Source organism: Felis catus, chromosome D1 (assembly GCF_018350175.1).
Source record: "Felis catus isolate Fca126 chromosome D1, F.catus_Fca126_mat1.0, whole genome shotgun sequence".
In the NCBI taxonomy this organism is placed as follows: domain Eukaryota; kingdom Metazoa; phylum Chordata; class Mammalia; order Carnivora; family Felidae; genus Felis; species Felis catus.
In genome coordinates, this window is record NC_058377.1 from 37,985,093 (window position 1) to 38,011,945 (window position 26,853).

At 41.0% G+C, this 26,853-nt stretch overlaps 1 protein-coding gene and 1 non-coding gene across 3 annotated transcripts in view; both read left to right on the forward strand.

Moving 5' to 3' along the window:
* The window catches only part of MAML2 (mastermind like transcriptional coactivator 2), a 346,860-nt gene extending 321,550 nt beyond the window's left edge, over positions 1 to 25,310 (forward strand). The window contains exons 3-5 of one of the 2 annotated variants that reach the window (XM_019811597.2): positions 12,444 to 12,647; positions 17,762 to 17,873; positions 21,498 to 25,310. In XM_019811597.2, coding sequence (XP_019667156.1) covers positions 12,444 to 12,647; positions 17,762 to 17,873; positions 21,498 to 22,513 — 1,332 coding nt within the window. In that variant the 3' untranslated portion in view covers positions 22,514 to 25,310. The remainder of the gene's footprint in view (positions 1 to 12,443; positions 12,648 to 17,761; positions 17,874 to 21,497) is intronic. The other variant, XM_019811598.2, reaches the window with a different exon arrangement.
* On the forward strand, positions 8,089 to 8,218 carry LOC111556861. Its single transcript, XR_002736576.2, has one exon. It is a non-coding gene; the product is annotated as a small nucleolar RNA SNORA11 (small nucleolar RNA).
* Positions 25,311 to 26,853: the final 1,543 nt, after the last annotated feature.

Genomic DNA, 26,853 nt, shown 5'->3' on the forward strand with positions numbered 1-26,853 from the left:
CTACAAAGCTTACATTTTTCATCATTACAGTATTTTGTCATGAGATACCACATGAAACATGTGAGAATTTTCTTAGATTCCTCATTTCTCAATCTTAAAGAGATATGAAGCTAAAAGCAGTCTATACAATTTTCATTAAAGAAATTCCAGAGTCAAAATTCTACATTTTTTTTTTATTATTTCCAAAGGAAAAATCTGGCATTACTTCCCAAGTGTTAGAAGCAACCTCTGCAAATCGGTTTTTAAAAATTCCAGATTTGTTGGGGCACCTGGGTGGTTCAGTCAGTTGAGTGTCTGACTATCGATTTCAGCTCAGGTCATGATCCCAGGGTCAGCTGGGATAGAGCCCCACATCAGGCTCCACGCTGAGTGGAGAGCCTGCTTAAGATTCTCTCTGTCTGTCTGTCTGTCTCTCTCTCTTAGATAAAAAAAATTCCAGATTTGTTTCATATATAATTTGGACATCCTTTTGATTTAAGAACCAGCCCCTTAAGAGGTATTTCCTTCCTTTTGAACTGTGGTGTCCTCTACCCCTTCTTCCTTCTCCATTACTACTTCTTTACTGGATTGCCTTCACTTTCAATGAGAACAGAAAATGTTGATATTTGTCTCATCCAAAACCATAACATGTTCCAAGCGCTTCTAGAGGACTAGCACACTTTTAGGGTATAAAACTGGTTCCTGGGGCACCTGGGTGGCTCAGTCAGCTAAGCATCTGACTTCAGCTCAGGTCATGATCTCAAGGTCTGTGGGTTCGAGCCCCGCATTGGGCTCTGGGCTGACAGCTCGGAGCCTGGAGCCTGCTTCAGATTCTGTCTCCCTCTCTCTTTGCCCCTCCCCTGCTTACACCCTCTCTCTCTCTCTGTCTCTCAAAAATAAACAAACATTAAAAATTTTTTAAAAAGCAGTTCCTAATGTGTGTCCTTTGAAATGAGAGTTTTTGTAGAGAGGATTTATAAGCCTAAGGGAGAAGGGAGAAGAAGAAGGGATTAGTATCAACACAATTTATAGAATAAACTCAACAAGGGTACAGTTACCCTTAAACACAATCCCCTAATCTTGTTTTAATTGGTAGAGGCAGTGGTGAAATGCTTAGCTAAGTGACTTAACACTGATCATTGTTGCTTGTTGGTTTATTGCTAATATTATTATAAACATCACGCTATCCTCACTATGCGATGATCAGAAATTATATTCTGTTTAGTCCAGTACCTTAATATGTGTGTCTTTGATATTCAATAAACATCACATTTACTTAAAAGGAGACATTAACATTTATTTCATGTCTATTCCATACCGGATACTACTATACTATACTACTCACCTCACTTAACTTTTTGACATTTATTGGGGTAATATTGAGATAAATATTATTACTCCCATACAAGTTGGAAAAAAGCAGAGGTGGGATTTGAACCCAGCTCTGTCTGATCCCAGAATCCACTTTTCACTATTGCTGCCTACCCACTCCAATTGCTTTTAGAACAGAAGGATATTTTGCCAATAACCTTATTTTATTAAGCCTTTAAGGTACTTTGCATTTTAAAGGCATATGTGTAAAATAAAGAGAGAGAGAGAGAGAGAGAGAGAGAGAGAGAGAGAGAGAGATGTCTTAATCTATCAAATGGGAATCATAGGGGCACCCGGGTGGCTCAGTAGGTTAAGTATCTGACTCTTGATTTCGGCTCCGGTCATAATTGCACGGTTTGTGAGATCGAGCCTGTGTCAGGCTCTGCACTAACAGCACAAGGAGCCTGCTTAGTATTCTCTTTCTCCCTCTTTCTCTGCCTCTCACCTGCTCGTGCTTGCTCTCTCCCCCCCTCTCAAAATAAATAAATAAACTTCAAATAAATAAATAAAATGGGAATCACAATTAAAACAGAATTATTGAGGAGATTAAATGTCAAACCCTCAACACATAGCCTGGTACATAGCTTTCAAAGATGGTAACTATTGGTAGAAATTATTCTCCACCGGTGTGCCTTCTTCTTGCCTTCCAACGTATCTACTACCCATCACCATCACCACCACTACCATCATCATCATCATCATCATGTTCTTCACCATCCCTCACCACTAGCTCTTTCCTTCCTAAAATATTCTTCATGCTGTGGGTCCTTCTAAAGTGGTGCACTTATGAAAGCAACACTGGACTTACCAGTGCTGCTCAGCCTTTGCCTCCCTCTCCTACGTTGGCTTTCCAGGTGCCTTTGAAAAGAGCTAACATTTTTACCCCATGTGCCTTATGGCAGGAGGTTCTGTCCCCATTTTCTGCTTCACATGGATTCTTCATTTATGTATGTATTTATTTATTCCCCCAAAACCTACAGACATGTATGGAAGGTCTGCTGTACACTGGGAAAAACATGGCGAACATCTGAGCCTTCTAAACACTTCTATTGGGAGGTAGATATAAGCAAACAAGCAGTTGTGATACAGAGTGAAAAATGCCCTCCTATGAGCCAGTACCAACTGTTATGGAAGCACAAAAGAGGGGCAGGCACTGAACAGCACTGGGAGGCTGGAGGAGACTTCCTGAAAACTTGACATCTGAACTGAGCAAAGAAAAAAGAGTGATCCCTTGGTAGGGAGGAGCAGGGGAAGAGGGCTCCCGGCAGAGATGTTGTGAGCATATGCGAAAGTGTGGAGAGGAGAAGGAGCTCTGTGGGTTTGAAGAATTGCAAGTAGTTTAATATCACTAGAGTAGAAAGTGAAGAAAGCATGTGTTGAGAGATGAAACTGGAAAAACATGCAGAGACCAGATCATGGAGGGCCTTCTGTGCCATACTCAGGAGCTAGGACTTGATTCCAAAGGCTGAGAGGAACCATAGATGGCTTTAGGCTGGGGGTACAGTGTAGAGAATGTATCCAAGTGGAAAATCATTTCGTTACTCTCATAAACACTAACCTTTGAGGGGTAGGAGGTGGAGTTCTCAACGTGAGGTCAACGGATGGTCTGTGGATGTTTAGAAAATTTGTAAACTCCTTGAAAATGTAGACACAATTGTTAGTTGTATGTGTACTTGGGGGTAAGAAAAGAGAGGCAGAATCCATAGCTTTGTGAACCCCTCAAAAGGCACTGTTATCCAAAGAAGAGCTTGAAACCACTGCTCTAGGGATAAAAAGCTAAAAGCTAACTTACAGAGCAGAAATTTCAGGTCCGCCACAAAGAGCCCTTCTAAAGTTAAAGAGTTTCTCTTTTAAGAAAAATTTCTCATTCCTTCCCCTGAGTTACCAAACTCTTCCCACTCCACCCTGACCCACTGACGTTTTGTTCCTGGCCACTCTCCCACCTAAATGCTGCTTCCTCGCTCATGGAACTGGTCTTCTGTGCCAACCCATAATAAGTGTCCACCCCAGAGGCTTAGAATAGATGCAGTGTCCTGGTGACTTGAAAATTGGGTAACATCTGAAGGATGAACTCTACAGTGACCACAAAATTCATTCTAATCATTTGAACCAAACAGATTATAAACATATGATCAGGGTTTCCCTGCAGGGTAAGTGGGAAGGTTCTGAGCAAGTGAAGAAAAATGCCCTATTAACTAGAAAGAGAAAGCAGCTACTATTCGTAATTGCAAAGGACAAAGAAAAATACTAACTCAGATACAATCTTCTGTGTTTGCATACTCCACCTTGCAACATTTGCCCTACCCCGCCCCCAACCCCCACAAGCTAGTTCTTGTTTTTTTTTTTTTTAAGGTTTATTTATTTATTGTGTGAGAGAGAGGGCAAGCATGCGCACAGGCATGCAAACAGGGAATGGAGAGACAGACAGACAGACAGAGACAGAGAATCCCCAGCAGGGACCACGCTGTCTGGACATGGGGCCCGAGCTCATGAACCCATGAAATCATGACCTGAGCCGAAATCCAGAGTCAGACACCGAACCAACTGAGCCACCCAGGTGCCCCCAACAAGCCACTCCTATCAGACAAGCTAAGGTTCTCCTAAGCAGATACATTTTGTTCCATGCATCCCTCCTTAATGTTTTCCTGGATTGGGATATGTGTTCTTCATCTTTTAGTGAGGTCTGTGACCTCGTGCCAGTCAATTCCTTAACCTTTCTGGGCAACGTCTTCATCTGTAAAATGAAGTCGGATGAAAGATCTGTAAGTTCCTTTTCAGTTCCCACAGTTTGTAATCGTGGCTGGAGTGGAGGGCGATTGTGAACAGACGTCATGATAGGTATTTCTCACTGCCAACTTGCCAGTTCTTTCCAAGGATTGCTGGGCACTTTGTTTCAGGCATTTTATCAATTTAATATAAAAGACCAAAGTACTTAGCATTCCTTGGCCAGTACAGCCAAATAGTGCAAGGGTCAGCAAACTTTTTCCATTAAGGGCCAGATAGTAAATATTTTAGGCTTTGTGCACCATAGATCTCCATCACAGCTCTTTAGCTCTGTTGTAGTGTGAAAGCAGCCACAAACAATATACAAATGCATGTGCATGGCTATGTTCCAATAGAATCGTATTTACCAAAAAAGGTGGCAAGCTGTGTTTGACCAGTCTTGCCATAGTTTGCTGACCCTTCAAATAGAAGACAGGCAGCCTGAAGACAAGAGTGTTTTATCCCTTCAGTCTTTGGGTTTGGAAGTTGTTTCCTGGACGATTTCCTGGTAATTGTTTTGTGGTCATTGTTGTTGTGTCAGAACTATTCAATTATTTTAGCCACACAGAGCCAGCTCACTATCTGTGCCCCAAGTAAATAACTTAGTGGGGCTGCCAGCTTGCAGGGAATCTGAAATGGTTAAGGCAACTTGTTTCTCAGGCATAGAGATAAATAAATGGCTTCATAAGTAGACAGTTCAGAAGATGAATAGCCTGGAAGAACAGTTGAGCAGTTAGTTCATTGAGACAGGGAAAGAAGAGGGCAAGAGAGAAGGGGGGTGGGGAGAAAGATTGATTGAATAGCAAACCCGTTTATGAGATCTACTGTACAAACTTGCCCAGCTGGGTACTTTATCTTGAATTTGTTTTGCAAATTGCAGATGCCTAGCTCTGGAAGCCAAGAAAAAGAAAGGGCAGTCATCCCACGCCAAAATACTCTCATGGATCCCAAGTAACTTACATTACTTCATTTTTGTGGGGGGAAAAAATCATTATATGTCCCCTTCCAAAATAAGTTCAGAAAAACAGAGAGCCATTTTACCCAGATGCCCAGAAGAAGACAAATATTTTTTAGAGTGTTGTTTTTTTTTTTTTTTTTCCTTTTAATATTAAGAGAACAATACCTGCCTGGTAACTTTGCTTGCTTTGTGAAACTTACCATGTCGCACTGTTCAGCGCATAACAGTAAAAATGGCTGAATTCAATGAGTCTTAGTATTTCAACATATTTCAATGAAACCAGGGATATTTTTGTTTGCTGCTTTAGGATGTGTCTAGGTGGACACTGTTCTACCTTTTGCTGAAATCAATCCTGCTTGACAGAGACTTTGCATTGTATTAAATGAAAGAAAGAGGTAATCACAGCATTTTTATTAACATCTTTTAGAAAGATCTCTCACGTGTTAAGCATGACTTACAAAGACATTTTATCAAAGTAAGACCCAGTGGCCATGCCTATCCTCTTGATGTTGGTTACTAAGATTTACAAGATTGGTTTCATACAGTGTCTTTACATTTTTATCCCTGAAATATTAAAGAAGAGGTTTTGGTGAAAGAGCTGTTATGGATGGAAAAGTGGAATTTATTTCTAATTTTTTTAATTTGGACATTTTTTCAAAAGGACCTCAACCTAGCTTTGAGAGAAATAGAATTAATAGCAGGAAAAACAAGTCATTTGCCCCTTAAGGAAAGGGGTGCCCATTTACAAGAATTCAAGTATCTCCTTAATTTCCTACCAGGTCTTGTAGACATAGTTTACCTCCTTGTTGAGTTAGTGCTTCCTGTAGTAATTCATGGACATGATACTAAGTCAACAAAGTAACACGTTTGGGAAAGCATTCTTTTACCATATTTTCCCATTAAAACATGCTTCCAGCTTCCTATGAATGTAAATCAACTTCACATGTTTGGATTGCCTTTGGCATGACAAACTGGTTTCATCATCACACACCTGATTTACCAATGGTTTTCTAACATCCTTGAGACCATTCTGGAAGGTAAATTTTCCATCAGTAGTCCAGCTTGAAAGTATAGACGAGCTGCAAGGTTTTTCAAGTAGGCTACATGGACTTTGATCTCCAAGGCATAGAAGAATGCATGATACATAGTAGATGCTGAACAAATAATTGCTGAATAAATGAATCATTGAAGAATGAAGATAACAATTCTAAATATATAGCTTAATTATTGGGAGAACTTTATTAAAAGAATACGGATATGCTTTTATTGGCCTGGCAGTCCTGTGCTAGATGAAAAGAAGGATCAAGAAGCTTTAACCATATCTCAACACTGTAATTCAGTGGCTTAACTAATACTATAACAGGACTTTAAAGTCTTACACACACACACACACACACACACACACAGATCTGAAAAACTTTAAGTGCATATTCAATGTACATGTATATTAAATCCCAGAAGGATAGGATCAGAAGCCTAATTTGTCGGTTAGCATCAAATACTAACCTAAACAGAAAACACACACACACACAAAATGAAAGATCATTCAAAGTCAGGATTTGAACCAATCACGTGGCTATTGTTTGCTGCTAAATCAACCTTGAACACCAGTTTTTCTAGGAAACTGGGTTTTCTGTCATATAAAAAGATGACATCAATGGAAGTGGCCTAATTTATTCACAATCACACGCACGTGTGCGGGTGCACACGCGCGTGCGCGCACACACACACACTTTTCATCGATAGGCTGAGGGTGTGCCATTTTTACCATGGCCTCCACAAGTTCATAAGCTCTTAAGGATAAAATGAGTGTTGAGATAGAAACAGATTGATTTCTATTAGGCCAAGTTCTACGGGAATGAATGTAAGGCAAAGAGCGAGGCCGAATCTGGAAATCAAAGCCGACGCATCAGAGCATATTTTTCTTTCAAAATATTATATGTACTAAAGTTTGCACAACATCTTGGCAATGACAGCAAGCCTGTGTAAGGAGGTGTTTCGTGTTTCCTCGCTAACATAAGGGCAAAAGAATGTAGCAGCAGCCAAATATTACTTCAATCATGAACTGAAGGAATGTGTAGGGTAGAGTACATGGTAAAGCCTGTAGGCCAGAAGCTATGAGGCTTCAAAATCTTTTACAAAATTCCAAAAGAGAGCTTATCTCTTATTTTTATATCCTTTGGTATTGTAAAGGAATGAAACTAAATTTAGCACAGTCCATCTGTTTGATTAGAGAAAGGAACATAGTTACATTTTCTTGGTATGCAGATCTTTTCTGAATCTTAGAAGGGGCTAGTTTTCCAGATTTCACTGGAACTTATTTTGAAGTTCGCTAATTTTGCCAACACTAAGCACTCTGCCCACCTCTTTCTCTGCATTTGTCCCCTTTCTAAATAATTTTTTAATGTCTAGAAAATAGAAAACTGCCTAGCATACAGGAGGTAGTCAGTAAAATGTATCAGATTCCCTCATGGACGGATGGCTGCATAGGTGACTAGACCAGGCACTGGAAGGTCTGGAATTTAATCTTGAAGCACTCATGGGTATCATACCACCTGATGGAAGTCATACACCTGATGGCTGTAGGAAATTTGAGGTTCATGGGGTACGTAGTGTGTGCACCTTAGATTCCCAGATAAACTATAAGCCAGAGATCTGAATCTCAAATGCCTACATGAGCCAGGCAAGTAATAGAAATGGGGAAAATGGGGGGTGCCTGGGTGGCTCAGTCGGTTGAGCATCCAACTTCGGCTCAGGTCATGATCTCATGGCTCGTGAGTTTGAGCCCCACATCAGGCTCTGTGCTGACAGCTCGGAGCCTGGAGCCTGATTTGGATTCTGTGTCTCCCTCTCTCTCTGCTGCTCCCCTGCTTGCACTCTGTCTCTCTCTCTCAAAAATAAATAAACATTAAAAAAAAATCAAAAATGAGGAAAATGGGCAGATACAATAAAATAAGAAATAGTAGGGACTGTGGCCCATGGAGAAGCGCAAGGGCCAATTTATGTTTCAAATATGATGGGTGTGCTCAGAGCAGGGGGCCTGCAGAAATGGCTCTGCTGTTTATAACACACCCAACAGCAATCTGGGTTCATTATGACAAGGGGCACAAAATGTGTGGCCTTCCTATGAACAGATACCCTACACGTGTCCCACCCTGCACCTCCATGTGGCTCTGGGCAGGACCGGCAGCCTAAGGCTTTGTAGGCCTCAATCCCGGAGGCAGAAACTCTGAGAGTGAGCATGAGAGTAGTCGGGCTGGAGGGCAACCCTCCCACAGGACCCGAGCTGCAGCATCAGGGCTAGGAAGGGGCCCCCTGGGAACCGCTGGTGCAGCCCCAGGTCGGCAAACGTTTACCCTCCTCTTGCACGGAGGTACCTGAAATACAAGGCTCCCAATAGCAGCCGACCGGAGGATGAACTCCTCTGCGGCCTGAGAGCGCACCACGAGACCAGCAAGATGAGGGTGCAGAGACTCATCACCCAGAACCAGAACCAAGACCCCCAGGAACAGAAGGCTCGGTTCTCGAAGGCCATGGATGACAGGTTCACGACGATGGGTGTGGATATGGCCGAGAAACCTGCCAGGGCCCAGAGGAGCACCCAGAGAGCATCAGGGAGGAAGCTCTAATCGGAAGGTGGAGCCAGGACGACATACAGGGGGAGGCCCTGACCTGGGACAAGGAGCGAGGTTTTGCTGATCTCTGAGCCAGATCCAAGCGGTGCCTTCTGAATAGCACCCGTGCCAACAGGGGAGGCACTTGGAGAGCTGGCGACAGCAGTGAGTGGCACCAATGATGGGGACAGCACCAGCTCCACCATCCAGACCAGAAATGCTGCGAGAGCGAGTGCCAACTTCTGCCGGATCCCACAATGCTGACGATCTGCGGCAGAACAGCTCACCACGCCAGAGCGCCTCCACAGAGCCCCTCTTAACACAGCTCTCTAGGCAGCTTCTCCCTGCCCATCCAAGATGGCATGCAAGGCGAAGCTGTCTTTGCCCTTCCTGCTTTTGTCGCGTGCTTTTGTCACGTTCTCATGTTTTGGGTATCAGTGTTCAAGTTGCAAAATGAAAAAAAAAAAAAAAGCTAAACTAAACTAAACCAAGATGGGAGCTAAACACACTGCATTCGCAATCCAAGTACGCTTACGGCACAAGCTCCTTCACAAAGATAATTGTGTCTAAAACATCTCTGGCCTATACAAAACAATAAGTAAGTAAATAAGAAAAGTACTAATCACTCAATTTAATAAAGTACCTCCTAAGTGCCTCGGACTGTTCTAATTTCGTCTGTTTTCATTTTCTGCCGTTAGTGTCATTACTTCTAATTTATGATGGAAGAAATGAAGGCACGGTAATTAGTGCATGTATATTGGCTGCGCTATTAATAAATAATTGGATGGTAAGAAATAAAAACCAGCACGGAGAAAATCCAAGTGTCAGGGCCCCGGGCCAAGGCCCTAACCCAGATGAAGGAAGCACCCTCCAAAAGACCTTCCATCGGAGAATAGCACTCGGTTCCTCTTCTGACATCACCAGGTAGAAGGATAAAAGTCATTCCCTGAGTCTGTCCGTAGCTCCATCTCGATGACGTAGATGACCTCTGCATTTCTGGATGGGTCGATGCAGAACAACTTCCTGCAATCTGCAAGGCCTGACTTCCTTGCTTCACAACAAACAAACAAACAAGATGACTGCTCCCGTGTGTTGAAATAATGCAAACAATTATAAGCAGCTGCTGCTTATGAAGTGCTGACTCTGTGCTCGGTATTATTGGCCTTGTATTATTTCCTCTAATTCTCACAGGGACCCTAGGAAGTGGGCACTGTTATTGTGCCCACTTTCCAGACAAGGAAATTGAGGCTAGTGGAGGCAAATTAACTTCTCCCAGATCACACAGCTAATAAGTGCCAGAACGGGGAAATGAATTGCAGCAGGCTCATCTGCGGAGCTCATGATCTGGAGCAGTGTGTGGCCATGCAAAGAAGGCTGAGAAGAAAAATGCATTGAATTTTTCTATGCATGTTTGTCAACTGGGTGTTTTTTTTTTTATTTTTAAGCCCAAAAGCTTGCACTAAACTTCACATTATTATAGAAAAGAGCAGATGATTTCGATTCTGGTTGACAGTGGAGAGTGAAGGGCCAACCACTGTCTCCACTATATTCTCTCTCACCCTGATTTCCTCTGGCATCACTTCCGGTCATCTTTCTCTGACCCCACCTTTTTCTCCCTGTCGCGGGCTCTGCTTCCCTCTCAGTAGCGTGGGTGGGCCAACGATTCAACACTCAGTCCTCCAGATACTTCCTTTTCCACCTGCCCTCCGAGAGCCCTCAACCCACAGATCTTCATCTACTAGCATTGTGGTAATGACCCTCTGCGCTAGTCTCCAGACCCACATCCCTAGTGGCTTGTAGGACATGTGGGTTGAACTTTTTCCCCCAAGAGCCAAGAGGGGTTTAACTTTGAGAGGACTGGGCATTGTGTGCAGACGTGTTAGAGGATGGTTTTTTGCACAGAGGATGTGCCTACCTCCGAGATGGCTCCCCTTATTTTTAGTTAACTGGTGAGGAGGGCTGCCCCTCTCCCAGACCCGACAGCCCTGCCCTTCTGTCCAACACACTGCCTTCCACGTGCCTGATTGAGGGTGCAGGGGGTGTTCAATAAACACTTGCTACATGGACAGGTGGGTTTGCAAAGTTTTGAAGTATAAGCACCTTCTTCAACACTGCTCATCTTAGCTGAAAGACAATTGATATAGTGACTGAGAAAGAGAGTTCCGGACTCAGACACACCTGGCTTCAAATCTTCCTCAACTACTCGCAGCTGTGTGATCTCTGAGCTCAGGTTTCTCATCTGCAGAACTGGGACGATAAAACTAGCTCTTGCTCATTGTTTTCTTGGGAGGATTCAATGAGATAAATCACGTAGCACACTCAGCACAGTGCCTGGCTTATAATAAGGCTCAGTGCATGGTCATCTCTAAGATTATTTCGTATCGCTTTGCTTTTGAAGAGGTGGGCAAGCTCTGTAGCCCCAGGGATTACTAAAGCGAGGCCAAGTTCTCTACACCCCCAGGCTGTGGGCTGGTGGCTTTTGTTTTTGTTTTTAGTTCAGTAGATAACTAAAGAAAAAGAGGGAGGTAAAAGGGAAGACACTTTCCACAAATGGAGTGTGTGGACTACTCATCAGGCATCACGAGAGTTGCTTTATCTTTTCAATCTCTCGTAACTTCCGACAGCCCAGTTGGAGAATGAACGTTGGGTTTTATTGCTCTCATAATCCACTGTTCCTCAAAGAGCATTTCCTGGATCAACGAGTATTAGAATTACCTGGCCAGGTACCTGATTTGTAGCCTCACAGTTTCTGGAGCAAGGCCAGAGCATCTGTTTCCCCAGTGAATACCATCAAAGTGTGAGGACCTTTGACTTAGTTCTTGTATCATATCTAAGACTCGATTCTGTGCTTTCTTGTATTTTTACATGTAAGCATGTAATTTCCTCCTTACTTGGACACATTCTTCAAGGTGGGAAGAGTCCTTGTAACTCCACCAGTATACAGCTCAGCCTGAACACATCATCGGGAGTTCATGAAAACATTTGAGCAGGTTTAGCTCTCTGCCCTGCAAGGCCCTGACTTTGTCAGTGCCTAAAGATTGGTAGAGACCTTGAGTTAGAATGGCAGTTCACCAATACCCAATATTACTAATATACAGTGTTGAATTTTTAATTAATACTTTCTCATTGTCGGCTGGTTGGGTGTTCTTTTACTGACTGATACACTGAAATTCCTGGCTTACTTACCAGGGAGCAAAATTAACAAGTCTCTGTAAGGGCAGGTCCCTTCTACGCTCTTCGGAGTGTTTGTAAAACAGAAACTCACAGGTCTTCCTGCCTTGTCACAAAGAGTGGGGCCCCTTCTGACCAAAATGGTTTATTCAAGTTTTGAACCTATGAATTGAAACATAATTTTCGTTGCAGGATCAGCAATGATATGTGCTAACTTTAAGGAAAAGGAAGAACTTGTTACTTTATGATGTGTTTGTTCCTGAGCAATTGAGAGGTTTGCCATATGTTTTTATGGTAGTTTTCTTTGAGGTTCCATAAACGCCTTCTGGAATGTGGAGCGTCCACCATTAGAGTCGTATGGGAGCTTTTCCAGTGCCCTAATGTCATTAACCCTGCTGCTTTGGTTGCCGTAATATGCATTTATTTCTCTTGCATTTAGAAAGCAATTCTCTGATCCCCAACCCATTTAACCATGTTTGATCTTAACAAGATGAAAAATGTTTGGAATCTAAGCTTATGATCTTTGTGCTACATTTTTGTTTCTTCTAATTCACAGTAGCTTCCCCCACCCCCCTTCTCTTCTTTAGGATCAACACTCTGTGGTAGGCCAGAGCATAGGCCCCAGTCCAAGTCCCAACCCCTGCTCAAATCCAAACACCGGAAGTGGTTACATGAACTCCCAGCAATCACTGTTGAATCAGCAATTGATGGGAAAGAAACAGACTCTACAGAGGCAGATCATGGAGCAGAAACAGCAACTTCTCCTCCAGCAGCAGATGCTGGTTGATGCGGTAAAACTTTCTCCTAATTTCTTCCTGCACGTACCTATGGGCCTAACAGGGAATTCGTTGTTGCCCATTTCTATTTACTGCCCTTTTCTCTGTGCCTACTTCGGTGATAGCAACAAGGGTGTCCTGACTATAAGAGAGGCTAATTCCATACAGAAGTTGAAGTGCTATGGGGAAAAAAAACAAAGCTTGATTTACCAGCTGCTGGACAGTTGAAACGCAGGGCACCCCACCTCACTAGCCCTGCCCAGCCCAGGAATGTTAAGAACTACCACCGTGGGTATTTGAATCAGGCAAAAGGAATCATTCTTGTGCTACTGCCCTGAGGGGCAGAAGTAGTGGACAGAACTTGAGTCAGCTCGAATCCCAACTGATTTTAGAGATAGAAGTGTTTCAAAAACAGTTGTGAAAGCCAGCATGGAGTGTCAGACCTTAAGATTTGGCTTCCAACATAAAGCATCTCAGAATGGAAGATATATTCCCAACTTCCAGCATATCTAAGTGGCCTTAAAGAAAGGGCAGGTGGTTATTTCCCAAGCATCGCCCAAGCTTTAACCCTGCTTCACTATTTATCTGCTGTCCCTTCGTATCCTCAGACATACATTCGGGCACTGGGTCAAACCTTTCCCACCTCCGAACAACAAGCCCCGTCTCCAAGCTTCATTCTCTCCCTTCAAACGATTTGGCTAAATGAAGGAAAAAAAAAAAGGGCAAAGTTAACCATCTCCAGGTTAATAGAGCCAAGGTCTACAAAAATGTGAAAAACCAAATAAAAAATATTTATGCTCAAGGAGTTTTGTAGTAAAAGTCAGAAATCTAGGGCGTGATAAGCACTATAATTCATTCAGTAAATATTAACTAAATTTCAGTCAGAAAACAGCTATAAACAAGACAGACCCTGTCTTTGTCCTTAAGGAGCTCAGAGCCCACAGGATGTCAAATAAATAGGCAATTGTAGGGCATGTGATTAAATGCTATGATGTGGGAAGTACATCAGAGAGGAAATATGTCTACTGAAGATCTGAAGCTGACATAGGAGATGGGGGAAGGAGAAGGAGGATATTCAAGACAGAAGAATCAGCATATTCAAAGACTCAGAGACAATAATGTATACTACATATCACATTCGATGTAAGGCATAGAATATGCACAAGGATTAGCAAGTAATAGTCAAGGAGGCCAGAGAGGAGAGGCCAGAGGATAGAGCTTGATACATCAGAATTTACACTGTCTGAAAAGCAATGGAGAGGACTTTAAACAAGGGAGCACTAGACTCAGATTTACAATAAAATATAAACAGGGTAAGGGAAAATGTAATGGAAGAAAGGTAAAATCCAGCCAGGAGAGATTAAAGCAAGTCTCTGAGAAGATGCAAAATTTGACTTTGACTTTGACTTTGAAGGACTATAGAATTCTGATGAATACAGTAGGTAGCATCCGCCATTCCAACATGAGCTTGGGCCAGATACCAAAAGGTACAGCCTCAGTGTATATTTGTTGGTGGCTTTGAGATTGTAAGATTGTATTATGAACTATTTAACACATAATGAAAAGTATAAATAATCACATAATCATTTATTATTTTTAAGGAATGACAAATGGAAAAAGTCTGGAGTCCAGAGCATGTGAGAAGTAGTAAGAATGAGTAAGGAATAGTGAGCACTAAGTTTACAGGTGACCCTGAGTATTGCCCTAAGGTATAAGATGAAGGGGTGATACTGACTGGATCACAAAGTGACACAACTAATTTATTCTATAAATCTTCTAGAAGTTTTCAAAACTCTACCTGTCCCATGTACTCTCTCCCTTTTTTGATCTTCATCAACTACATAGCTTGAAAACAAGGGCTATGGAAGAGGAAAACATACAATCTAAGACTGACACACTGGGCACTCTTTTCATTATTCCCACCAGTACTACTAATGTGTTGAATTACAACATGCAGAGTTTGAATTTCTGGATTTTCAGCTCTGATTAAAAGGCAAGGGAACACACCATGAGGGTCTTGTCCTGGCACTGGCCTACCTCTCATTGGACTCCAGTTGAATCACCACTGGGACAGGTGCAAAAGGCATCGGCATAAACTGTGAGAGATGAATGACAATGAGCTGATGGTTTTGTGGTTTTTATAAACCTTTCACATTTCTCTTTGTTTGGATGCCATTGACGGTGCCTGTGCTTTTTAGCATATCCAGGAAGAAATAGTCTTTGATACGGCTTTTCATTAGCATATGCTTTGTAGTCATTTCCCGTCAGTTGGCAAGGCCAGAAAGGCGCCTAAATTGAGACATTTTCTCATGAATGTGTGTTATCCTTACTCTCCATTATTCTCCCACCAATGAAGAAGAACAAAGAGGAAAGATGAGTAGTACTTAACACAATGGGCATCACAATAACCAGTGCAGTTTGTGTACCTACTGTGTGCCAGGCGCCATGCTGAGCTTTTACAGTAGAGGATTAATCCTTATAACCAGAGTACGAGGGAGGTCGTAGCATTATCTGCATTTCACATTTTTGAGATGACAGTACCAAAGCAGGACAGATGAGTGCAACAGCATTTATTTCTTTGGTAGGTTTTTAGGTCCAAGTTATTGGGTTGAGTTATAGGGTCCATGTCCGTGAGATATGAGTGGATAAGTTACATCTCATGTTGCACAGAAGTAATCTCGGGGATGACCTGTGAGTTTACACTTACACAGAATGGGAACGTGCTCCTTTTGCACGGAATGGGCATGGGAACAGTCTGCATTCTGTTCTGGAGGCTGGTCTTTGCTGCTCCTCAGCAGGAAGTGACAGACAAAATGGCAGTTCCATGATAGTCCATACACAAGGCCATTAAGTCTAACTCATTTGTGAACAGATAGTTTAAGTAACTCAAGCTTCCAGAGATGTATTGTTAACCCTTTGAACAACCTAATTGCTCCCGTGCAAAAAAAAAAAGTCAGTAAGTAGGTTGAATACACATAAAAATAAGTCCAGATTTGAGATCTAGTCTTTCATGGGGAACCGAGAGCCTGATTCTTTCCCTCTCTCTCTCTCTCCTTCTCTCTTTCACACACACACATGCAAACATGTGCGTGAATGTGCAAATCCTGTTTTCTTCAACTTAAACAGCAGAAACACCTAATTCCATAAGAAAACAAATGATAGATGCTTTTGAAAAAGAGAAGAATTCAGAAAGTCTCATGCTTGGCAAAAAAATCAAAACTGTCAGCTTGCACAATAGTTTATAACAAGAATGGTTGAACATCACCACATTTGGGTTCATGGAACATCTCAAGCTGTTTCTTAAACATTTAGGGTTTGGGAAAAACCATAAAGAGTTTCACCAACCACTTTTCCCTTAATTTGTAAACCCATATTTAAAAGAAATGTAATCCATATGTTTCTGATTCATTTACACTTAGCTCATCAAAATTGTGTTTTATACGAATTACTTGATGCCCAAAAACCCTGTGAGTCTTTCAAGTTTTTTTCTTAGAAACAAGAATTTGAACTTAATTTGTTGTTGTTTTAAGGCTATTTTTTTCCTTTATAGTAGATTTGTTCTACTTGGAAGGTTTGGAATTTGATGGGAAACTGAGAAATACATGGTTAAGTGGGATCTAAGTTAGCCAGCTCACATTTGGCTTCCATCTAATTTATCTGTCTACCTTTACAAGGTTTTCTTTTCTATTTATTGACTGTTCTATAATGATATTGTTCTGTCTACCTATGCTGGTTGTGCTTATCTTTGAAAATGGAAGTTGCTTTGGGGTTCACACAAAGTTGCAGTAAAGCAATTCTAAAAACTTCCTGATCCATGCTGAGAAAGAAAAGAACTGATATGACACTCATAGCCAGGCCATTAAAGACATAAACAATCTTATAGAAAACTGACCTTAGATGGGGTTATTCTGAGACCACGATAAAACGAGACAAAATAGGCCACTTCATAACTTTGTCTTACTATAGACACAAGGCCATTGAGAAACCCACAAAAATACCAACCTACCTTTTGCTAAATGAGTGATGGCCACTTCTTTACTCAATGATGGAATCAACCTCCCTTTCTGACAGCTTACAATCTAGAACAAATCCTTGCTTCCTTAGACCCTCCCTAAATCACCCAAGCAAAGCCCGAATCCTATAATAGCTTCTTTCTAACATACTAGTACCAAGACACCACTTGGACCCCCATGATGTGCATTCTCCCTCACTGCAATGAGAAATAAACCCAGTAGGTGTGTTCCTGGCGGTCTTTGGCTAAAGGCATTGATAATATAGAAAGAATGTGCCTACTTCCTCTTTTAGCTCCCAAACTCACCTACCATTAAGAGCTAATGGTGACTGATTCCAGAGGGAAGAAAGGAAAGGGGCCTGGGAAAATTCTGTTGCTTTGAGAGAATGGGACACAGAGAAACAGAGAAGCAAGTATTGTGTGGCAGGAAAAGAGTCCGAGTCTTTGACCCAGGATCCGATTTCTGTTCTCCCATTCTGTGATCTTTGTCAAGTTACATGACCTATGGAAGCTTCCATTTCTTCATTTATTAAGTGGGAATAATCACACCTATCTTCAAGGGTTTTTTTTTGGTGGGGGGGGGGGTGGAAATGAGGTAATGTGCTTATAGTGTCCCTACCAGTACCTGATAGTTATCTCCCGGCATCTCCAGATTTAGCAAATAAAAATATAGGATTCCCAAATGTCCTGTATTTTCTCTGACAATCCTACTCCTATAGGCTTTCTACACCCTGTGGGACCAGAATTAAATAATAGGTACCATAGCATATCAGACGTGCTACAAAATGAAACCAGAAACACCCTCTCAAGAAGCACAGGAATTTAGTTTTCACTGAAATCTAATTGCAAAATAAAGAAAATGAGATTAGTTCCTAGACTCAAAACACACAGTGAATGTTAAGGAGAAGTAGAAGTTATACTGCCCTGCAGGAAATTTATTGAAACTGAGAAGACTTGTCTCTGAATTAAGACCTACTAAACAAGGTCTGCGATACATAGCTATGATGGCAAAATTGTTCTTAGAGTCTTACTTTTTTGAATCAACAGTCTGTGAATGTTTGCAAGTGGGAAAGTAAGTATGCGACTTAATATGTTTTCGCTTGTGTTTGTTTTCAAGGAGAAAATTTCTCCGCAGGATCAAATCAATAGACATTTGACAAGGCCACCCCCAGATTATAAAGACCAAAGAAGAAACGCAGGCAGCATGCAGCCAACTGCCCAGTATTCTGGTGAGTGTTCTTAAAAATCGGTGAAAATCATTAACCGCAGAAGAAAGAAACTTGTTCCATTTTGATGTTTCCTCCTCTTCCCACCTCATATTGAAATATAACATCTTTCTTAGAATCCTTCATTAGATCCCATTTAACTCTCAGATCAAGACCAAACTGGGTACTTTTTTTGTCTTTCCATCAGTTCTTGATGATTCTTGTCCTGCACTCACCTAGTTCACTGCCCTCCAGATTACCCCTTAGAGTTCAAAAGAGCTTAACTATTTCCTAACCGCTGTGTTCAACCATTCTGCTCCCAGCAAATATCTGGACCCAGATCATGTAAGGGAAGCAGACATTTCTCCCTCTTGGGACTTGCGTAAAGTCCAATCTTCTTGTCTCCGCTTCTGGACTCATCTCTCTGGAACAAATAGTCCTGCCACCAAGACATAATTGAAAAGCAAATGAGGACTCATGAGGTCTCGCAAAACAAACAAACAAACAAACAAACAAACAAACAAACATAGGTGGACCGCATTTAGGATACAAAGTAAAACTTCCTAATTTTGCTCCATGTAACATAAGTGGTGGGCACTACCACTAAAATCTCTCTGCTCCCTCTCCAAACTCTAAAAGAACCTCTCCTAGACCTAACCCAGACTGTTCCTGCCTTCTCCTATTTAGAATGGATTCAAGTCCCATCTGCCCAGAACTCTGCACTTTCTCATGTAAATTAAGCTTGTCCTCAATTTTTCCAAGTTCTCTCTATTTTGCCTGTTACCTTCATCTATCCAGGAAGGCATGCAGAAGATTATCTAAAGGAGGTGCCATGAATATTCCTGTTTTTAAAAAATATTTTCTGGTCCTGTTATGCATGGTAATAACTATATTGTACTAATGTATTTAAGCTCTTTAAATGTACCAGACTGTCTTTCACCACTAAAATTTGGAATGAGATGTATGCAATCCACTCTCTAAGATTACTTTGTCTCAGGCCCCAGACTGGATTCTCTATTTGATTCTGTCTTCACGGTAGTTGAAAGACAAGATGGAGGTTCATTTGGAACATGGCTTCTAAGTGATAATGGCTTCTCCGTGGTCACGGGGAAGCTAGGAGCCCTTTGAAATATTCTGAAAAACACAAGATGCATGTTTGGACTTTTCCCATTCATATAAAAGAATCTCAAGGATGGTGGTTTCATGGTGGCTGTACCATGTTGTCAGGGATCCAGGTTTCTTTTGTCTTTCTGTTCCACCTTCTTTAACATGTAGCTTCCCTCCTAAGGATGGCCTTTTGGCCACCACACTGCCATCCTTCAGATCCATATTCCAAAAAGAAAGATAAAAGGAGGGAAAAGGTAAAATGGCCTCCCAAATGAGTCAGATTCTCTTCTTAAAATAGGCTTCTTGGGCTCTCACCTAGTAACTTCTACCTTTAGTCAGAATGTATTCATCTGGATCCCTCCATCACCAAGGAAATTTGGAAAATGTGGCTTTTCAGCTGGGCACATTGCTGAAAAATCAAGGGTCTGTTTTTCTAAGGGATACAGGGAGGCTGGATACTTGGTAGGCACCCGCAGATCACTTTCACAGGGCATTTTCCCAAGGGAGGGATCTTGAGCATCCAGTTACTGACCCCTAAATGGTTAAGAACCATTGCTCTAGAGCATTGAACTTCCCATGACTTCTGAGAATGAAATAAACAACAAGCACAACACAAACTCTTTTATCATTTTTTATTTTAATCTCAGTACAGTAAGAATTACCTTGCCCAGATGTTAATATAAGAAGTTATGTATGAAAATCACATGGAACAATTTGAACCACGTATTAGGAACTTCTAAATATTAACTGTGATTAATATTTTGTGATCTTTATGGAAATTCTCCCAATTCTGGTACTTTAAAAATATTGCCCTCCTCATAAATCTTCTCAGGGCATATTTTCAAAATAGAGAACACTAGAGGGAATGATTTTTAAAATCTTTACATTTTTTTCCATAGCACTTTCATAGTGTCACTCCACTTCTCATGAAACCTTTAGACCCAACAGGATGTTGCTTACCCTCATCAGCTGTCTGTGAACTCTTTGCTGTTCAAGCATCTCATCCCTGACTGTGCTCCCTCTTTATCAAACTCTCACTGCCCTACCAGCGCAGGGATCTGTGCTCAGTCTGGACATACAAGGAGATACAAGAGACTGATCCTGCCTTCAAGGGGTATGTAGTCTAGTGGAGACATGTTTTAAAACAAATAGCAAGGACTTCAGTCTATCCAGCTGTGTGCCATGCTAGCTATCCCCAAGCAGTCAGGGTACCCTAGGGCTACAACTACAGCCATGTTCTCTTCATACACCCCTGTTCTGAGATTTGTATATGTGTCTAATTCTTGTTTATTAGTATTTCTGATTTTCTGAGTCTCCCTGCATCTCTGCAGGGAGAGTACTTTAAAAGAGTATCTTTATCCAAGTTACACATGTACTTCAATCTCTCATTAACTCATTCATTCAATACCAACTGAATACTGACTTTGCGCCATCCACTAGGCTTAGAGAATATGACAGTGAACAAAACAGGTGAAAATGTTTTTCCCCGTGGAACTTATCATCTACAAGGCACTTATTTTCAACTTCTTGGCATACCAGTTTTGCTTCCCAAGATGTTTTCCCAAGATGACTTCAACCTCCCCAAGTCAGGAAGATTTTAATGTGTTGACTAATCACTCTCTGATATGTGGAAGCTCACTATTCGACAGCCTATGATTGATGGTTCTACTTTGGGGTTCTATGGATTTCCTAAGACAAGGGCTAACTAAGTGCTGAATGAAAATTTCAAAGAGCAAATCCTTCTGGAAAAAGCAGGCTAGAATATCCGGGAAAATTTAATGAAGGAGCTTAGACCTTGGCCTGAGCCTTGAAGAAAAAGTAAGGCTCAGCAAGTTAAGAAGGGCATCATGGGAGGGGGAAATAGCATAAGCAAAGGTAGCTCAACGTACGTGGATAACAATGCAATAGTAACTATACCTCCTGGAGCAGAGGGCTTTCCACATGGAGATAATCAGCGAAGCACGGAATACCTTGAATTTAAATAGATGGGAATTTACCCTTTGGACACTTGGGGGCCACTCATGGAAGCTTCTTGAGTGAGGATAATGCAGATGGATAACTGGACATGATTTTCAAGGCCACAGGTTTGGAATATTAATCTAGTAGCCACCTATGGGATTCATCCACACTTTCTTATTTGGACCTGAGGTAACCAGAGGCATGGATTTCATAACAGCTGGTTAATCACAGTTGTAGTCTGGTCTCAGAACAGAGTAAAGCCAATTCCGAATGAAAGAAAGATTGACTGTCACCTCTTCTCAAAGACTCCAGAAGAGGAATAAAGTAAAATCTAAAAACCAGAGCGATTTTAGTGTAGCCTTTTTTTTCTAGAATATATAAACTCTTGACCAAGGGATGACCTAAGTGATACTTCCCTTGCAAACTGTCTCACTTCTTTTGTATAATACCTGTGATGATTATTTCTCTTTATTTGTCCCTTCACCTGAAAACAGTTTCAGAGTTGATAAGTTATTGCAAATTGCTATAATAGAGGAGATAACCTATGGTTATAAACTCATATAACTGTCTTCTTTTTCTCAGGTGGCTCATCAGCAGTGACTTTAAACTCTAACCAGGCTTTGGCAAACCCAGTTTCGACGCATACCATTTTGACTCCAAATTCCAGCCTCCTGTCTACTTCCCATGGGACAAGAATGCCGTCGTTACCCACAGCAGTTCAGAATATGGGGATGTATGGAAATCTGCCTTGCAGTCAACCTGGCACATACAACGTCACTTCAGGAATAAATCAGTTGACCCAACAGAGAAACCCAAACCAACTGATAGCAAATCAAAACAACCCTCTAATGCCACGGCCACCTGCCTTAGGGGCAAGTAATAATAACAACGTGGCTACTTTTGGAGCTGGACCTGTCAGCAATTCGCAACAATTAAGACCAACTTTAACCCATAGCATGGCAAGCATGCCCGCACAGAGAACATCAAATGTTATGATCACATCCAGCACAACCGCACCAAACTGGGCCTCTCAAGACACGACAACCAAACAACAGGAAGCCCTGAAGTCCACGGCAGTCCGCTTCCCTACAGGTGCACCTGCAGCCTACACTCCAAACCAGTCACTGCAGCAGGCAGTTGGCAGCCAGCAGTTTTCCCAGAGGGCAGCGGCCCCTCCTAACCAGTTAACACCAGCAGTGCAAATGAGACCCATGAACCAAATGAACCAAACATTAAATGGACAAACCATGGGTCCACTCAGAAGTCTGAATCTCAGACCCAATCAGCTAAGCACACAGATCTTGCCTAATTTGAACCAGTCGGGAACAGGGTTGAGCCAGCCGAGGACAGGCATGAGCCAGACACCATCTATGACACCAGGCAACTTTCCTTCACCCAACCAAAGCTCCAGGGCTTTTCAAGGGACTGACCATGGCAGTGACTTAGCTTTTGACTTTCTCAACCAACAGACTGATAACATGGGCCCTGCCCTGAACAGTGATGCTGATTTCATTGATTCCTTATTGAAGACAGAGCCCGGTAACGACGACTGGATGAAAGACATCAATCTTGATGAAATTCTGGGGAACAACTCCTAAAGGAGAAGAGAGGGACGATTAATATACTCTAAGCACTAAAAGGCAGTATTTTAAGAGGACTCTGTAAAAGCCAAACTCTTGACTTTTAGTTGGATGATATGAAGACACCTTGGCTTAAAAATGGAAGCGGAAAGTAACTGTAGTGCTCGGTTCAAACGCTTGTTTTAAATCTCAACCCTGAAAGTAAAATATTGGGATCACTTTTCCCTGTCTAAACTCCAGGACAGAGTATCCAGTTTGCCCAAACAGAACTGTGATGCTGATGTGTAATTAGTTGTGTAAAATAGGCTTTCCAAGCTCCTTTCCTCCCTGAAAGAAAAGTAATAGACCTTGTAGCTCATTAAACCCCATGTCACACGGAGGTACTAGTTCCAAGCAGCAAGCAACAAATTCCTTAATTTGCTCGAATAGATAGATGGAAGTGTGACTGAATCTTTCCACTCTGTCTTTTCATTTAGTTTCCCTAAGACTTCCAGGGCAGATGGAAATGTTATAGGTTTGTTTGGAGTCACCAGTGTCCTACGTAGAGAAAAGCCAGAGAAACTAGAGAGTGGCCAGTGGATTATAGAAGTTCTTCCCCAGGTTCACCTCTCACTTTGTCAATATTCCTACATATGCTATACTTCAGCAACACGCTGTGTTGAGTGATGAAACAAGATTGCAGGGCTATCCAACTTTATCTGGGCTTCCACAACCAATTTCTGAATGCATTTCCAAGTCTTAGATACAACCACAACCTGTCCTAATCATACTGAAATATTCGTGCATCCCTGTCGGCATCAGATTTCACTATTTAAAAAAGAAAACATCCCATTGGACAACGCTATGAAGGAGATTTATTTAGCCCCCAATGACCTGGGGTGTTACCTATTGTGATGATGCCTACTGGTTAGTTTCCTCACTGAGTGAAATTGAGCCTTGTCTTCCCTGCTTATGTTGATGACCAGAGACAGATTTGTAAGCAAACTGAGATAAGAAAGTATCTTGTTTTGATTGGAGATAAGACACAGAAGGTCAGGACAAGAAATGGTGGGGATGGATGGGTACAATCTATTTCATAGGGTTTGAAGGAAAGCATAATTGAGAGAGAAAACAATCTGTCCTGATTTGGGCATATTGTTTGGGTAAAGAGCTAAATAGAATGTAGCAATCCATACATTCTTTGCTCCCTGACGTGATGCATCTTTACCACATGCTAGATGGACCCTTCATCTCTAAGCCTTCTCCCTCAGGGCTGAGCACTGTATCAAAGAAAGAAGTTTGGTTGAGTCATGTAACCTCAGTGCCCACACACAGACCAGCTGTAAAATCAGGAGAATGTGTGCTGATTCGGATCAGATGAAAAATATTGCTATTATTTTCCTCATTACAGAAGAACATAGGTTATCTTCAGCCTTTTTAGTTATACATCCACATATTCAATCATCAAATGTAATTTAACTGAAGTTGTTTCACAACTAAGTCTTTAAATATCTGTCCTAAAAAGATCATATTTTGAAAGTTCCGCAAAGCCCTCTCTCAATCTTTAAAATGTCTAGACGCACTCTTTTACACAATACCAACATCCCTGGCCCAGAATCTCTTCTGTGCTGGGTTGTAAATATGAATAAATTACTTGTTTTGTAAACTTTTGTAAAGAATATTTTGGTAGAAATACTTAAAACATATTCTTTGGGTTATATTTATACATATGTGAAATAAATATACTATCAAAAGGTTATATTTTATACAAAAAGTAAATTGTTACCTTTTGTATGCTAATATACAAAGTTTTGTATAATATGATGGTTTATTTTTAGCTCTACACTTAAACCATAAGAGGTCAAGTGAGAACTTTTGAAAAACTATCAAGAGGCTTGTTTAGACAAAGTTATATTCTGAAACCTTCATAAGAAAGCATTCCAGGTTTCAATTTTTTCTTTTCTTTCCCTGCTCCCAAATTCTTTTTTAAACCCATAGTTCTTGTGTCTTATTTGGTTATACTGCTGTGCACATTGTATTGGTTCTTGCTGCATGTGATCTACTGTGTGTTTTCCCATTTTATAAAACAGTGTTTCTCCATGCAAAAAAAAAAAAGGAAAAAAAATATGTACATATAAACACTCTTATTTTATGACTCCTCCCTGTTGCTGTATATATCTGCCAGCACGTCCCAGGTACACTCCTGTGATCCAGCTTATTTTTACCCTAACATAAATAGTATGTTTTGTAGTAGCTATCAAATTTAAGAGATAAAGCAATCAGAATGTTTGGATCTTCTTCTATCTTAATGTGAATTTCATAATTAATGTCTATTTATTCAGCTATTCATTAAAATACAGGATTCTTTGGAAAAAAAATGGTGTAGTCCATAGTTTCTGTTTTTTGGCAGCCTATTACCAAAGATGACGTAATTTTCCGGAGAGCTGAGATAATGACAATGTGATAGACATACTGTAGCCAAAACTTTAAGATTTACAACTTAAAAGCTATTGGAATACAATCTCCCATTTATACAAATACCAGACTACTTAATTGTTGGCATTGTTTATCATTCTGACATATTATACAGGAGGTAGAAGGCATTTTCCTTTTTTTTTTTTTTTTATTCAAAGACTAGAAAGCAATTTAAGCAAATAATTCATTCTTGGCTTTGTGTTAAGCCCAATGAAGATAAATAACTCTGCTCTAAGTGAATGCATTAATACTACTTGCATTACTGTAACTGTACCCATAACTGTAAAGACTTCAACTTGTAAAACAAGTACTTTGTATTGTGTGTAATTTCATGTGTTAAAAAATAGTTTTAAAAAATTCAGAAGTCGTTCTCTTGTATGAAATCATACTTTCAGTCACCAGCAATATTGTTGCCGTATCACAGAAAGTTCTGAGAACTATTAATAGTGATGGGCAGATTTATTCTCTGGGAAGCTTCTCATGCTAGTGAAATACTGTCTTGTGTCCTTTCAATGTTCTTTAGTTCACTTAGAAAGTTTGTATTAAGATCCTATATGCACAGGACTACTCAATACTAAAGAAACAGTCCCTAATTATCAGGCATGGTGGGCCTTTGGGCATTTTTCAGACCAGTCTGAGCAAACGCAAGGCCAGGTAAACACAGCCTCGCTGAACATATTTACACATTCCCTCTTGAGAGTCAAAGAGGTTAACAAAAAGATGGGTGGAGGCAATGAGAACCCTTCTCACCGAATGTTCTTGCTCCCCTGTGGAAGTATGTTGCTGGGGTTCCATTGTCCATTTCCCCTCTGCCAGAAAGATGTGAGATACTATCCTTTTCATTAGTGTTATTAATGGAGGAATAATAAAATTGACATTTTATATAGTCCCTGTCAAATGACTCTGGAAAGTTCAATAGTAAACAGATAAAATTGACATCGATTAAAAAAAAATAAAATACACAAATTAAGAGAAAGAAAGGCATAATTCTAGAATTACCTATGAATCCTAGTAGGTACCCATGGAAGTAGACCCAAGGAGAGGAGATGCGAGAGTGAAAAAATCAGGAGCTCTGCTTTTTCCCTGGCTGCAATTGCTAAAGGCAGTTCAAAGTCTTCATTAATTAATTAATTAATTAATTTATTTATTTATTTTGGAGAGAGCAAATGCAAGTGGGGGAGGGAGATGGGCAGAGGGAGGGAGAAAGAGAATCTTAAGCAGGCTCCAGGCTCAGTGAAGAGCCCAATGTGGGGCTTGATCCCATGATCCTGAGATCGTGACCTGAGCTGAAATCAGGAGTTGGTCACTCAATCGAGCTACCCAGGCACCTGGTAAATTAAATTCTTAAACATTTTATCTTCTATTTCTATTTTATAGCTCTGTGACTGTGTTTTCTCACCCAGAAAAGGAGAGTGTGGGGTTGAAATAGCTCTTTATTCCTTTTCAGCTAGAAACCTCTGATTGATTTTTTTCCAAAGCTAAGTGGAAAATTAACCCCCCAAACTCTCAAATAGCATTATTTTTAAACTAAAGAAATCACTGTTCAACCTTTTGAAAATCTTCAGGTTATCAGTCAACTTTACTTAACAGAGCAGCAACCTCCTTAATATTGTCATATGAAAAAGAGATTTCATCACCAGAAGCCAGAAGTAGGCTGTCAACAGGCAATGTAGATGATGTAGGTCCCTGAAGATCACCTACATCTTCATTAAACTCAGGAAGTTTAATGAGTTTAAATGATAGTGTAACATCTTTTAAATATACTTCCTACATTGCTATCATAGAGGAAGTCAGTTCCCTAGTATCAACTCCATTGGCGGCAATAGCATAAAACTAAAATATTGTATCATGAGAATTAACAAAACACACGGACTTTAGATTTTTAAAACCAAATACCGGGGGCA